We start from the raw sequence: 14,870 nt of genomic DNA on the forward strand, positions 1-14,870 counted from the left end.
ATATAGAAATATATGCTGATATTAAATAAATAAGCATTAATCAGTGAGTGTTAATGATAGTAAATCTAGACGTGGAGGATATTTTATCCAATATCCAGATGCCTTACGTTCACTTCGGTTCTCCACCAGCTTGTTAAACGTAACTTTAAACAGTGCATATAGTTTTCATCTTCAACGTGTGAGATAAAAACATGTTCTTATCTTGTTTAGAAGGCCTCAGTCACAACCATGTCCGGATCTGCCGTACAGAATGAGCTAACAAAAAACAGAAACACATGAGGAACCATACATTTTAAGTGTTTTTTTTATATTCTTTTACAATATTATTGACTAACTGTTTTAATATATACTGTATATATATTTTTTAACTTACGGAACATATAGAGAACTTAGTATTGATGTATCTATATAAACATAACTGTATTTTTTGAGCTATAAAGTTTACCATACCTTTTTTCTCTGTATTTCAGTATGAGTGTTGTTACTATTAGGATCAGTGCGATTCCTCCTATGACTGATCCAACCACAATTCCAGTGATGTTATCTGAAATAAGAAAAATAATTGTAACCATTTTCCTGTCTGGTACCATCCATAGCATCTTGTGTATGAGTTTGTTTCTTTCCTAAATCTAAGTCATCCAGTCATACTTTCACTGATCAGCTAGTGTTGATTTCAGACTCTCTTGTGACCCTTTAGTTGTGCATAAAACCTGATGGAAAACCTTGAGAGTTTGGGCAGGCTGGCCGGGTCGCACTTGACCTGTGATTGGGCGGTTTGGCCGCTCTACGACACGAGTCAGATTACTTTTTAGATTACATCATTCTGAACATGGTACATCAGTACCTGGAACCACGCAGGTAGTGGTGTCCCCCGACCAGAGTCCGTTCTCCTGGCAGGTTCGCTGTGCGGAGCCCCTCATACCATAGCCCTCGTCACATGACAGGTTCACCGTGGCTCCCACCAGGTAGCGGGTCCCTAACTTCTTCCCATTGGCTGGCGGGGACAGATGGCCACAGGAAACCACTACACAAACAACACGAGACGATTGGTTCCTCTGGTAAGCCAGCCAACGTGGACTAGAAACATTCAGTCATAATTTGTTTATAAGCTCTTAGTTAACGATGAACGTAATATTTACAAAACAAAGATATATTTGTAGATGATAAATAAGTGCCTACCAGCATATCCAGAGTGCTGTACCAACTGGTAGGTTAATCTATCCATCATACATCTGGGTGATTACTGCCACTTGTGATGAGGCTAACGGCTAGTCAACATCGAACCTGGTGGTAAACTAGGGACCATTTAACATAGCACTTATTATTCATCTACAAATGTGTATTAATGCATTGTGAATGATTATGATTCATCAATAATTAAAGGCTTAAAAATATACGTTTTGTTAATGTTTGGTTCCTTTGCAAGTATGACCTGGCCAAGTGTGCACCACAGCAGGGGGTAGAACACACAAAAATAACACAAATTGTAACAATACTCAGAAAAGTGCAAAGAAAACAGACATACAGATTCTGTTCCAAATAGTTCAGTCCAATAGTTTTCTCCAACGGCTGAGCGAAACATAATAAAACGATTGAAGGGTGCGCGTGACGTCACATCCGAGGTCCGAGTCGGTTCGCAGAGAATACTAAAAAGCACCATAAGTCCTGTGTGTTCAATGTTCGCTGCGTCACAGCTGTTTCGAAAAGTGTGTTTCCATCTCCAATTTTGCGCATTTACTCTCTTTCGCATTTCTCAAAAACCACCTCAAGCGAGCGAATAAACTTTTATGCAAATTTTGGTGTTTCCATCACGTATACTGATTCGATACTTCAAAATTTGCATAAAATCAGGGGGATGGAAACGCAGCTACTGGCTCAAACAACCTTGAGTCAGTCACAATGCACCATAACACTTTGTGGTCACCTGGCTTCAGGTCATCCACAAGGGCCAGGTGACTCATGTAGGATATCTTAGTGGCGTTCCCAAGAGCTGGACTGCGGCCCACCAGCACATCATACCTACAGCACAGATAATAACAGAGCCCTTGTCAATGGTATAGCTAAGGTATGTATATTTATATATCATTATGTTTAGATTATGTAGATCTGCTTTTAAAGAAAAAGGTAGACACTGAAGGGTGTTAATATTTCCGTGCTAATGTCGTGGTAACGTTCAATGCTGAAACAATAGCGTTCAGTGATAGTTTGTAACTGATAATGTGAAGGACAGCCCTAGGGTTTCGTGGACAGTGATGTCATACCTGCAATATGCATCACCATCTCCGGTGCATATCTTGGAAGCCTGTTCCTTCAGGGGATCATGTTCATTATCGGGGATAGAAAACGCAGGAATAAAACTAGGGTCATGCCGGGGAGCGTAGAAGTATGTGTCCAAAAGATAGTTGGAATCGTAGGTCAACAACGAAGACTCGTTGGCAATAGCCCCTGGAAACACATGCAGAGAAAGACCAACGACACAGAGTGAAATATGACACCTACATCGTGAGAACATGAGAACTCATCTGAAATATACTTCTAGAAGTCTCTCACAGTGGCGTCCAAATTCAAACAACTCTTGGGGAGTGCTCTGAATGGACACGGTCTGGCCGTCGGGGGTGGTCAGATCGTCGGAAGGGTCGCCGTTCATTTTTCCCAACATGCCCAGCGTGGCACCTTGGAAGTCCTCTGGCAGGAGCACCGTGGTCGTCAAGGTTCCCTGTCGGAGGCGTAGCTCCACCCCGGCTCCGGACGGGAACATCACCGTCACGTTGTTGGTGTTGGGAGAAAACACAAACACTCCTGGAACACAGTTAATGTCAGGGTTTCAGTGATAGGTCCAAGTTTAATCAGGCGACTGATTCTCCAGAAGTGGAAAGGACCATAGTGATGTAACATCTAAATTTATTTGGCTTTACTTTGTTAGTTAAGCTTAGTTATTTTTCCATTAACCGTATGATTTGAGTGCACTGTTTTGCGAGAGTGTGTGTGTATGTTTGTTGTTCCCTGCTATCCCCCACAAGCTTGATGAGTCACCGATGATCCAAAGGTTAATGATGCCAATTGAAATGAAGATTATCAAACGTCCTTTTAGTGAAGTGCTTATCTCGATATCATTTGTCACATTTCACAATTGCATTTAGCAGTGAATGATTAACGATTGGATCTGGAATGGGAACTTCACTGCTCTGACACTTCAGAATAAAGGCACATATTTTGGAGGCGCTATTGATAATCTTGCCTGGGGTGCCGTCTGATGTGAGCCAGACCAACCACGACATTCATCTGATCAAACAAGCCAATTTTAGTGTTGAGTCTGCACTGGCAATGGCAGATTCCCTTCTTATAACTATTGAATTATAACTACCCTTATAACTACCCTCACCACAGCATCCGATAGTGACAGACGAGCTCGACACAGAGGGAGACAGAACCGGAGCCCGGGGCTTCTCACCAGTCAGGTCCATCCAACTCTGCTCGGTGAAGGACAGGGCCCTCTGGTTCTGCAGGACCTCCAGCCGGTCCCCGACCCTCCCCAGGCGCACCTCGATCACATCTGAGGAGGCCTCCCTCATGGCCACGGCTGACAGCTTTGTCGCGTTCACAGAAGTTTCTTACAGCAGCATAAACAAGAGAATATAAGAATACAATAAAGAATAAAAATGGTAATGACTACAATATAAGTATACCTCCATAAACAATATATCAAATCAAATAATAAACTTAAGGTAAACTTAGAATATGTCTTTAAATGCATTTCAATGGTGATCAGAAGATAATACCTCGAGGCCCCTGCGGTGGTATGGATGAAGGTTTCAAAACTATGTGTTCATGTGAATATGCAGAACCTGAACATGAATATGCATTGTTTATTTAGGAGGTCTTATGCTATGATGATTTTGTATTCTTGTTTTGATTGTAGCTCCCATCCAGCCAGGAATTGTTAGTGGTTGCTTCCGCACTACTGTTTCATGGTTCCTGGCTAGTGGTTCCTGGCTACTGGTTCCTGGCTACTGGTTCCTGGCTACTGGTTAATGGTTCATGATTCCAACTACTTGTCCATGGTTCCTGGCTACTTGTTCATGGTTCCTGGCTACTTGTTCATGGTTCCTGGCTACTTGTTCATGGTTCCTGGCTACTACTTCATGGTTCCTGGCTACTAGTTCATAGTTCCTGCTTACTGGTTCATGGTTCCTGGATACTGGTTACTGGATACTGGTTCATGGTTCCCAGCTACTGGTTCCTGGCTACTGGTTCATGGTTCCTAGCTACTGGTTCCTGGCTACTGGTTCCTAGGTACTGGTTGCTGGTTCCTTGCAACTGGTTCAGTGTCCCTGGTTACTGGTTACCCACTCAGCGTGTTGCGCAGCCTTACCGTCCGGGAGCGAGACGGGTGCAGTCCTACCCTGGATGACCAGCCCCCTGCTCTCCGAGACAACCAGGGAATACTCCCCCTTGCCGTTGAAGGAGTAGGTCACCCCGTCAAACGTTATGAAGTGGGGGTCTCCGAACACAGCGCCTGGGCATGTCCATGGGACACAGCAACAGGATTAATATCCATGGCGATAATGTGTATGGAATACCCCTGGAGGGGATTGAAGGACCACCACCCGTGTCATGGTTTACATTCCAATAACAGGAGAGCACAGACGTATGCCACAGTTAACCGCCGTGATTAGATATGAGTTACTTTCATCTATTTACTATCGGCCATATTGTTTTTGCGTCGAAAATATAAGACAACAAAAGAATACAAGAATACGAGAATATAAATGGTAATAACTACAATATAAATACTCCTTCATAAACAATATATCAAATCAAATAATAAACCTACCGGTAAAATTTGAATGTCATTAAATGCATTTCATGTTGATAAGAAGATAATACCTGGCGGTGCTAGTGTGCATGGTGGTGTGAATGAGGATTTCAAATCCATGAGTTCATGTGAATATGCAGAACATGAACATGAATACGCAATGTTTATTCATGGTTTATTAAGGTTTGTCAAGGAAGATAGATTTTGAACCGTAAAAAGGCAGAGGTGTCCCGACACTCCAAAATAATGGACACCATTGGAACGTAATGACTAGGGTGACCCCCAGTCCAGGGTCATGTGTTTCAAAATGCTGCGGGTGGTATAAGGTAGGGGAAACAATACGGTCGTACAGAGTGGGGCCGTCACCTGATCGGGGCGACCGGTAGGTCCTGCAGTCACTGGAGGGCCGGTGTTTGAAGTAGTACTGGCAGTGGTCCGACCACAGGCAGCAGTAGTAGAAGCTCAGGACGTCGTAGACCCAGTGGGACACGCCCGGGACCCGGGGGGGGCTCCGGTAGGGGGGCGAGCCCCAGTCGTGGGCCCTGTCCGGGGTGCTCCCCCCGATGGAGTCGGCCGTGAGGACCTGGGCCCCTGAGTGGTCGTAGCAGCACTGTTGGCCTGCTCCATACTTTGGACTATCAGAAAGACACATAGAATTAGACTCAGAGTAGCATAATAATAATAATAGTTCATTTTATTTATTCTATCTACTTCTACTTACAGAGCACCCAAGGTCACCTTACAGGGCAGAGTAAAGAACAACAACACTAGTATAAGATAAGACATAGACAAGTGTACAGACTTAGACTAGTGTAAAGAGAGTATGTTAACTTGTGTGGACACAATAAGCAGGTGATTATGAGTATTTTAACTTGTGTGGACACACTAAGCAGGTAAATATGAGTATGTTTACTTGTCAGATCACACTAAGCAAGTAAATATGAGTATGTTAACTTGTTTGGACACACTAAGCAGGTAAATATGAGTATGTTTACTTGTCAGATCATACTAAGCAGGTAAATATGAGCATGTTAACTTGTTTGGACACACTAAGCAGGTAAATATGAGTATGTTAACTTGTGTGATCACACTAAGCAGGTAAATATGAGTTTTTGTGTTTAGTTAAACTATTGAACCCACCTCGCATTTATAGCCCTGACACAGTGGACACTTCCTGGATGGTAAGTGCACACACTTCCTTTTTCCAAATCACAGCCATAGTCGGTCTGAGAAATTGACACATTATAAAGTACCAGTATTCATTCATAAATCATTTAACACCAGAATAGATGGACGTATGGTGTATACAATAAAGATAATGCAGTTGCGTTTCAATAAAGGAATAGCACGTGCAGCAACATAGTTTGACCCAGGGTAAAGTATGCAATACCAATGTATACAACAGTGTGATTAAAAGAAGGTTATCTGCAAGTGTAAAACTTTTTACATCCTTGCTATGAACTAGAAACTGTAGTTCATCCAACCTTCTGAGACATAACATGACTACCGTGCATAACATTACATAGTCCAAGCATTAATTGATGTGCAAGGGATGCACCAGGCATTACATAGAGCAGGAAGCACCTAATATGGATCTTTTTCAATCATCATGCCTCAAGCTTTTGCAGGCCCTCGTGCAACACAGGGATTAATAAAGCACATCTCCTCCCCTCCTTCTCAGTCTACTGTTCTCGGCGTTCCCCATACCTACATGAAAGCGGCCCGTGTCGGCCCTGGCTTGTGCCAGGGTGCAGGGGCAGTCGATGGTCTCCTCCAGGAAGTTAGGCAGCCGGCCCTCCAGTGCGTCCCACGCCAGACACTTCCCCAGGGCCCAGTCGGCTGAGTTTTGCCTGAACTCCTGACCCAGGTGCCAGGCCAGAGCGTGGTCCTCGGTCCACAAGGCGTGCACATTCCTGGGTCACGGAACCATCCAGTCATCTTCAGCCACAGTTGACCTTTAAGTGGCTGCACCTGAACACTAAGTAATACTAACGAGGTAATATCATGTTTTCAGCTGGTGAGGGGGTTTCGGAACCTTGGGTTCAACCTTGCTGTCCTGACTACTGCAAGCTAAATTCCCCCATGCTAGTACCGTGCATAACATTATAATGTAATGTTATGCACGGTAATACTAACGAGGTAATATCATGTTTTCGGCTGGTGATGGGGTTTCGGAACCTTGGGTTTAACCTTGCTGTCCTGACTACTGCAAGCTAAATTCCCCCATGCTAGTGGCGATATCCATACCCCCCCTGCTGTTGACATGGAATATGTATTCCGAACACGTGCTGTTTAAAATCCGATATGCTTGCTGACATGTGTCCCGGCTACTACCAAGCAAGCAAGTGCCAAAACATAAAACTAAATATTTAATAGCTGTCTCCGGCTTAGATGGGAACACAGCCCTAAAGGGTGTGTGTGTGTTTGGGTATGTGGTCACACTCACCACATGCCGTCCGAATAGGTGCTGGGACTGATGCGTACGCTGCCCAGCTCCCAGGCAGAGAAACCATGTTGTGCCGGCTGAGGCACAAAACTAAACGCGCCGTTGTTGGGCTGACTCTTGGCCAGGGAGTACAGGTACTCCCACTTCCCCTGCCAGGCCTCAGAGTACGGCTCACCTACCAACACCGAGACACAAACACAGGGTCATCTATTATATCTATTCTAGAGCTGTATAGATAGGGGTGTCTTGTTTGGTGCTGACCCGCTCACCTGTCTCGCTGTAGCCCCATAGCTCTATGTTGACCGTTTCTGCTGTGACCAGAGATGAGTTCCATTCCATCTTCAGGGGGCCTCCTACATTTGGGGTCCCATAGTACTGCCACTGGGTTGCGTTCTCCAACACGGCTTTGAAGCCAGCATCCAACTTGCCGGTATGTACTGTAGGAACCAATAAATGAATTTATACATATATACACACCACATGCATACTTTTTTTTAATAGCTATGAACAACATTACTATCCCAAGACTATAATGTGATATGCAGAGTTACTTGGAATAATGGATTGATGATTTGGTGTGTGTTTTGGGGATGTCATCATATGTACATTTGTTTGTTTTATGTGTGTGTGTGTGTGTGTGTGTGTGTGTGTGTGTGTGTGTGTGTGTGTGTGTGTGTGTGTGTGTGTCTGTGTGTGTGTGTGTGTGTGTGTGTGTGTGTGTTGTACCTAACAGCCAGGCCCCAGTTTGTGTAAAGGTTGTGCCATTATCTGCAGAGATATGCAAGGGGACCCATCCAGTTTGGTACAATAAGGGCGAAATGCAATGAGCACGGCTGTGTTCGTCCACATATCCAACCGTGTTGACGGCATCGTTGAACCTGCAACCAACAAGACACGGCGTGTAAAGAAAACTTCTGGTAAGAACAGGACTTCAGACACATTGTGAGGGGAAAGAATATAACATACCGGCATACAATCTGTGAAGTTTGATTGAAAGTTGCATGCAGGATAGTGAAATCTGTCCCACCAAAACTGGATCCTGAATAAGGCTGGGTTTCCACACAGTACACTTTATAGTCTCCACAGCATGTCTTCAGAGACGCACACGTTGGATGGCAAGAGCAGGACTCCAACCTTTCTCCACACCGGCCTTCACAGGCCTGGCCTGTTGAAACAACACCACCACTAGTGTCAACAAAAAAAAAACTTGTTTTGTTTCGGCTGAATCGTGTGCTATTTGAACCGGGTTTTCTTCGATCTTTCCTGATTGTTCGATCCCCTGTAGGAAGTGGAGAATACATACCCAGCGCTGTGACAACGCATGACAACAGGAGAATAAAAGTCAGTGCGTGGCCGGCATGTGGGCCCATGGTGAGCTGGTGCAGCTGGATAATCAGCGCCGGATCAAACCCGTGGTGCTCACTTGAATGTGTGTTCAGCGTGTGAGCCCGAGGCGAGGACTCAGCACTTCACAAACCTTGACCCGTTGTTTATTACTAGCTCTTACCAACACTATTAAGCTATGGGACAAAGGTCTCGTGGAGACGAGAGAGTGCACAGAAACCCATGGGAATCTGCCATTCATCAAAACACACCTCGCTATTGTTAGACCTAAGGATAGCATGGAGGAACAAATTAATGAGTGAATAAGCAAATGAAAAACAAGGATAGTTATGGGGTTAGCTCTGGTGTAATATAGGCTACTGTGAATTATGTTTGAATGCACAGGCTAATATATTTTATTACGATTATGGATGCTTTTAGGGGAGATTATAACGTTCTGGATTATAAAAATAGAAAATAAGAAATATAAATATTTTTTTTAAGTTTTAAAAAAGGAAAGCGTTTCGTAGCCTAATAATTCCGGTCATTATCTTAAATATGAGGGGTGAAACAAAGGTGGATAACTAATTTCCTCTTTGAACGCTTCAGCCTCGGCACTGCAGAAGCTTGCCAATTTGAACATGTCTAATAATAACGCACGCAGTAAACAGTTCACACGCGGCCAGAACCCAGAGGAATGTGGAGGGCCGCCAGCTGAGATAGCAATACGCTCGTACAAAATAGATTGACGGTCTACCCTGGATGGCAAGTGGTAGGAGGTGTTGACCGTCAGCTATGACAGAAACGTCCTGTTGGACTTTGCAGCCTGTCCCGTTCCAAAGTTATTAGTGGTCAATGTAAGCCATTTAAGACACCTATTTCCACGCAACCAAAGACATGGTAATTCAAATGTAGCAGTTGCACGGTCAAAATTGAAACGTCACCCTAAATAGCCGCAGTTACTTATTGCTGTGTGGTGTCATCTAGTGGTCGCTTTCCATCTGCATATTATCCGACGCATTGGGCTATGGAGCGCAAACTGTTTTACTTGACGTACTTACTTGTTGTTATAACAATATAAGCAGCGTGAAGGGGAATGGTCCTATAGGCCTAGGCCTATTCATATATTATAAAGGTTATTCAGATATATTATTTTGAGTAAACCTTTTGAGCAAAACCTTGATTGTGTGTGTGTGTGTGTGTGTGTGTGTGTGTGTGTGTGTGTGTGTGTGTGTGAGTGTGAGTGTGTGTGTGTGTGTGTGTGTGTGTGTGTGTGTGTGTGTGCGAGCGCTCGCGCGTGTGTGTATGTGTGTGTGTGTGTGTTGGTGTGTGTGTGTGCAGGTGTGCACACTGGACAAGGAAAAAGTCTCCAAGGAAAATTAGCGTGCTTACCATCTGCAAATCATTCCCTTTCTCGCCCCATAGTGTCAATTGGCAAGGATGTTTTCAATTTTACTATCAAAGCCCACCTCCAAGTTCTTCCAACGAAATCCAACTTGTCTACTTGATACCCCTGTCACGGTCCACACTGCATTCTCCACCCTACCACCGATAAAATGAGACCACAGCACATGTCCTAAACGGACACAATTTTTACAAAGGCCTTTACATTGTAAGGCATTACAGATTAGTGGACCTAGTAACACGGCATCAAAGAAGTGCAATTGGAAACAAAGATACACAAACACTCAGCAGTAAAAATGGACTGGTTCAACTGTGAATATCTGAATATTACATACTTCAGTAATATCCCAAGTACCCCTGATATCACCATTGTAGATGTTTCTAGTAAGTATGTGACTAATGTGGAGTTGGGATGTTGCTTTGACCTGTATATAGACATCGACTTTAACGCTAAGCTTTTAAAATATCAACCACTCTAAACAGTATCACAAAGTTATGTTTTAATTGCACATTAATTGTTCTTGTTTTTGGGAGCCTTGGACATGTATACAAACTGGTATTGCATGGGTTACAACTCTGTGGACTAAGGTGACCAAATGCAAAGAGAGTTTAAAAGTCTTGCTCCATCTCTGCCATAATAGGCTATCAATCTGAAGACCAAGGTGCAATGTTTATCCATAACAAATAATGCAGATAAAAATTGATTGGCATAAAGTTTTCTATGTTTGGGCAGCCCCTTACTAAAAACTGTAACATACTTCCGTCAATGTTTGGATCAGTGATCTTTCCATGTAAGTTAAGATCCGAATAAAAGTATTAAAATGTGTACGTGTGCAGGTGCGGCTGCATGTGTAGTGTGGGACGTCCAACCTTTGCGGAGGGAAGGTGTCACCCAAAATAATTGTGAGCATGGAGGTCTCATGGAGGTGAATTGATTGACAAAGACAGGTGTTGTTTACTTTGGGTCAGTTGGGGTCTCTCGACTTTTAGCCCACTGGCCGACCGAACCTGCGACCTCTTTGCCTGGAAGCATTACGGGTCAGTGATTAGGCTATTCAGTGGTCTACAGTGCGCCCCTCTGGAGGTACTGTGAAACTGCAGTGGTCAGTAGAAGATAGCCAATGTTTTTTCTTTACTTTATCTGCAATCAAACCTAAGACATAATGGATCTGTAGGCTAGTGTAATTTCAGTGTACTATCACATAAGCCCCATATGTATATATGCACGGTATATCTATATATGTGTGTGTGTGTGTGTGTGTGTGTGTGTGTGTGTGTGTGTGTGTGTGTGTGTGTGTGTGTGTGTGTGTAATCTTTTATAAATATATGGGACTATTGTAGGTGCTTAAGTTCCCCCCTTTTTTATTCTCAGTGCAAGTGTGCATATATGAAACACCTATTAAAGCAAATGTGACACTATTTCTCTGTCTCTGATTAGTCATTTGTATAATTTAGTGTTCGTCTATATCTGAATAAAATGATTGATAATGGCTGAAATGGGAGCGTTTCCTTTATATTGTAATTTGACAGATCATAATATATTTGCATGACTTGCCGTCCAAGGATAACAGGCAAATCGAATATAACATAATCTGATGTTTCACTTATGTTTAGTGTTTAGTTTGGTCATGAGTTGGTGTATTTTGTTATGTTATGTTATGACAATTATGTGCAATAAGCATCCTCATAGATTACAAGACGTCTCTGCAGTCGATCTCATCTCAATATGTTCACATTGAGTTTATATATGATTATATTTATGTAATAATATGAGGGATAGCATTCATACCCCTACTCTCTGATTTGGCATCCCTGCTTCTCCATGACCTAAACGTTGATCTCATCTCAATATTGTTGTCAGGTTTCAAACGTTTTTCTACTGTTACTCCATGTGTTCATTCTACATATGCTCCTTTTTCACTGGCCATACTCAGATCTAAACATATCCGAAAAGTGGACGACATGACCTCCAAGGATACAGAGATGACACCATCAGACCTTCACCAGAGGACGTTCCGCTCCTGTCTGAGAGGAAAGGGAACAGGTGGAAAGGTGGCGCGATATCCAATAAATGTGTTGCAGTGTCATTTCAATCGGTAACCATTCATTATGACAGCAGCGAGCCGCCAATGCATTCTGACCACGGGGCTCCAGCGTGTTACGTGCGTGCGTGTGTGAGTGCGAGTGCGGGTGCGTGCGTATGTACATTTGTGACTTCCAACCTTTGCGGGTCGAGGAGTCACCCAAATATAATTGTTAGCATGGAGGGTGTCCGAGTTACTATTGTGTATTGATTGACCCAGACAAATGTTGCTTTACTTCAGGTCAGCTGGGGTCTCGTGACCGACTTTGAGACCAGACCTAACAGACACTGCGACCAGAGGCGTACGTGGGGGGAAACAGAACGGAAACAGTCTAAAAAAAGCTTAAATATATGCACTATTAGTGTGATTTAACTTTGATTTATCATTCTTATTTAAAGTGTTATAAACCAATGTTATGAATAAATATTGCACTTAAAATCTCTGCCTCCCTTGACAATCAAGTGCCACCCCAAAGATAAGACTGGCCCGGGCTGGCCACCACAGAAATAAAATCCTGGCTACGCCCCTGACTGCGACCTCTTGGCCTAGGAGCTTTACGCGTCAGTGATTAAGGTATTCAGTGGACTATAGTGCCCCCCATTGGAAGTACTGTGAAACTGCAGTGGTCAGTGGAAGAGATCCAGTGTTTTTCCTTTACTTTATCTGCAGTCAAACCTAAGACATGATGGATCTGTAGGCTAGTGTTATGTTTGTGTACTATCACATAAATTATATAGGAAAAATATATAGGAGGTTTCACGTGTAGCATATACTAAATATATATATACAGTACACACACCTAATGTGTGTGTGTATGTGTGTGTGTGTGTGGGGGGGGGGGGGGGCGTATCTGTGTGTCTGTGTGTAATCGTATATGAACATAGGGGACTGTTAGAGTAGGTGCTTAAATTCTCACTTTGATTCTCGCTGTGGAAGTGTGGATATATGAAGGACCTATTAAAGCACCTGTGACACCATTCTCTGTCTCTGATGACTCATTTGTATAATCGAATGGTTGTTTATATCTGAATAAAATCATTAATAATTGCTGAAATGGGACTGTTTCCTTTATATTGTGATTGTGAGATCATAATACATTTGCATGACTTAAAACCGGCAAATCGAATGTAACATAATCTGATGTTTCACTTATGTATCGTATGTTAATTCATTCATCAGTTAGTGTATGAATTTAATACATACATTGTTTATATGTAATTACATGTATACAATAATATGAAGGATAGCATTCATAGCCCAACTCTTTGATTTGGCATCCCCGCCTCTCCATGAATTGAACGTTGATTTCATCTCAATATTTTTGTTTGGTTTCCAACGTTTCATCTACTGTTGCTTTATGTGTTCGATAGACATTATGCTACTTTTTCACTGGCCATACTCAGATTGAAACGTATCGAAGTAGGCTACATGACCTCAAAGAATACAGCGATGACACCAACAGACCTCCAACAGAGGACGTTCCTCTCCAGTCTGAGAGGAAAGGGAACAGGTGGAAAGGTGGCACGATATCCGGACCAAGAAATTTGTTGCAGTGTCATTTAACTCGGTAACCATTCATTATCACAGCAGCAACGAGTGGCCCATGCATTCTGACCACGGGGCTCTAGTGTGGTACGTGGGTGCGTGCGTGTGTGTAAGTGTGCGAGTGCGGGTGCATGTGTTTGTGTATGTGTGACGTCCAACCTTGGCGGGGTGATGGTGTCACCCAAGATAATTGTAAGCATGGAGGAAGTCCGAGTGACTATTGAGTATAGATTGAATGAGACAGGTGTTGCTTTACTTCAGCTCAGTTGGGGTCTCGTTGAGCCCACTGCCACAACAGACACTGCGACCTCTTGGCCTGGGAGCATTACGCGTCAGTGATTAGGCTATTCCGTGGACTATAGTGTCCCCATCTGGAGGTACTGTGAAACTGCAGCGGTCAGTCGGAAGATATCCAATGTTTTTTCTCTACTTTATCTGCAGTCAAACCTAAGACATAAACACAATGGATCTGTAGGCTAGTGAAATGTTATATAGATACAGTATAGTGTATGGGTATGTGTGTTTGTGTATTCGTATATGAATATATGGAACTTTCAGAGCAGGTGCTTAACTTCTCACTTTTTATTCTCGGTGTGGAAATGTGGATATATGAAGGACCTATCAAAGCAACTGTGACGCTATTCTCTGTCTCTGATGACTCATTCGTATAATTTAGTGGTAGTCTATATCGGAATCAAATTCAGCAATTATAATTTATTGATAATTGCTGAAATAGGAGCGTTTCCTTTATATTGTGATTTGACAGATCATAATACATTTGCATGACTTGCCGGCCAAGGATTAACAGGCTAATCGAATGTAACATAATCTGATGTTTCACTTATGTTTAGTGGCTTCATGTTAGTGTATGAAGTTATGTTATGCTATCACAATTCTGTGCAATAAGCAACCTAATAGTTTACAAGACATCTCTGCCGTCGATCTCATCTCAAAATGTTCACATTGAGTTTATATATAATTATATACAATAATATGAGTGATAGCATTCATACCCCAACTCTTTGATTGGGCATCCCCGCCTCTGCATGGAATGAACGTTGATCTCATCTCAATATTGTTGTTAGGTTTCTCACGTTTGCTAACAGTAGCTTTATGTGTTCAATCGACATTATGCTCCTTTTTCACCGGCCATACTAGGATAGAAACGAATCCGAAAAGTAGGCTAATAACCTCCAGGATACAGCGACGACGCAACCAGAGTACGCTCCTCCCCTGTCTGAGAAGAAAGGGA

General features: G+C 43.0%; 1 protein-coding gene across 1 annotated transcript; it reads right to left on the bottom strand.

Annotated features, from left to right (window-relative positions):
* Positions 1-216: 216 nt before the first annotated feature.
* On the bottom strand, positions 217-8,632 carry LOC307075191 (sushi domain-containing protein 2-like; the record flags this gene model as incomplete). Its single annotated transcript, XM_079735697.1, has 16 exons — positions 217-238; positions 451-544; positions 845-1,024; positions 1,925-2,019; positions 2,262-2,445; positions 2,551-2,799; positions 3,452-3,610; positions 4,373-4,516; positions 5,183-5,451; positions 5,957-6,042; positions 6,528-6,729; positions 7,263-7,437; positions 7,532-7,699; positions 7,989-8,140; positions 8,229-8,427; positions 8,566-8,632. 16 exons carry the CDS (start codon positions 8,630-8,632, stop codon positions 217-219), a joined length of 2,445 nt encoding a protein of 814 aa, XP_079591823.1.
* Between the last annotated feature and the right edge of the window lie 6,238 nt (positions 8,633-14,870).

The sequence above is a fragment of the Pollachius pollachius genome (assembly GCF_949987615.1).
Source record: "Pollachius pollachius genome assembly, chromosome: 4".
NCBI lineage: Eukaryota > Metazoa > Chordata > Actinopteri > Gadiformes > Gadidae > Pollachius > Pollachius pollachius.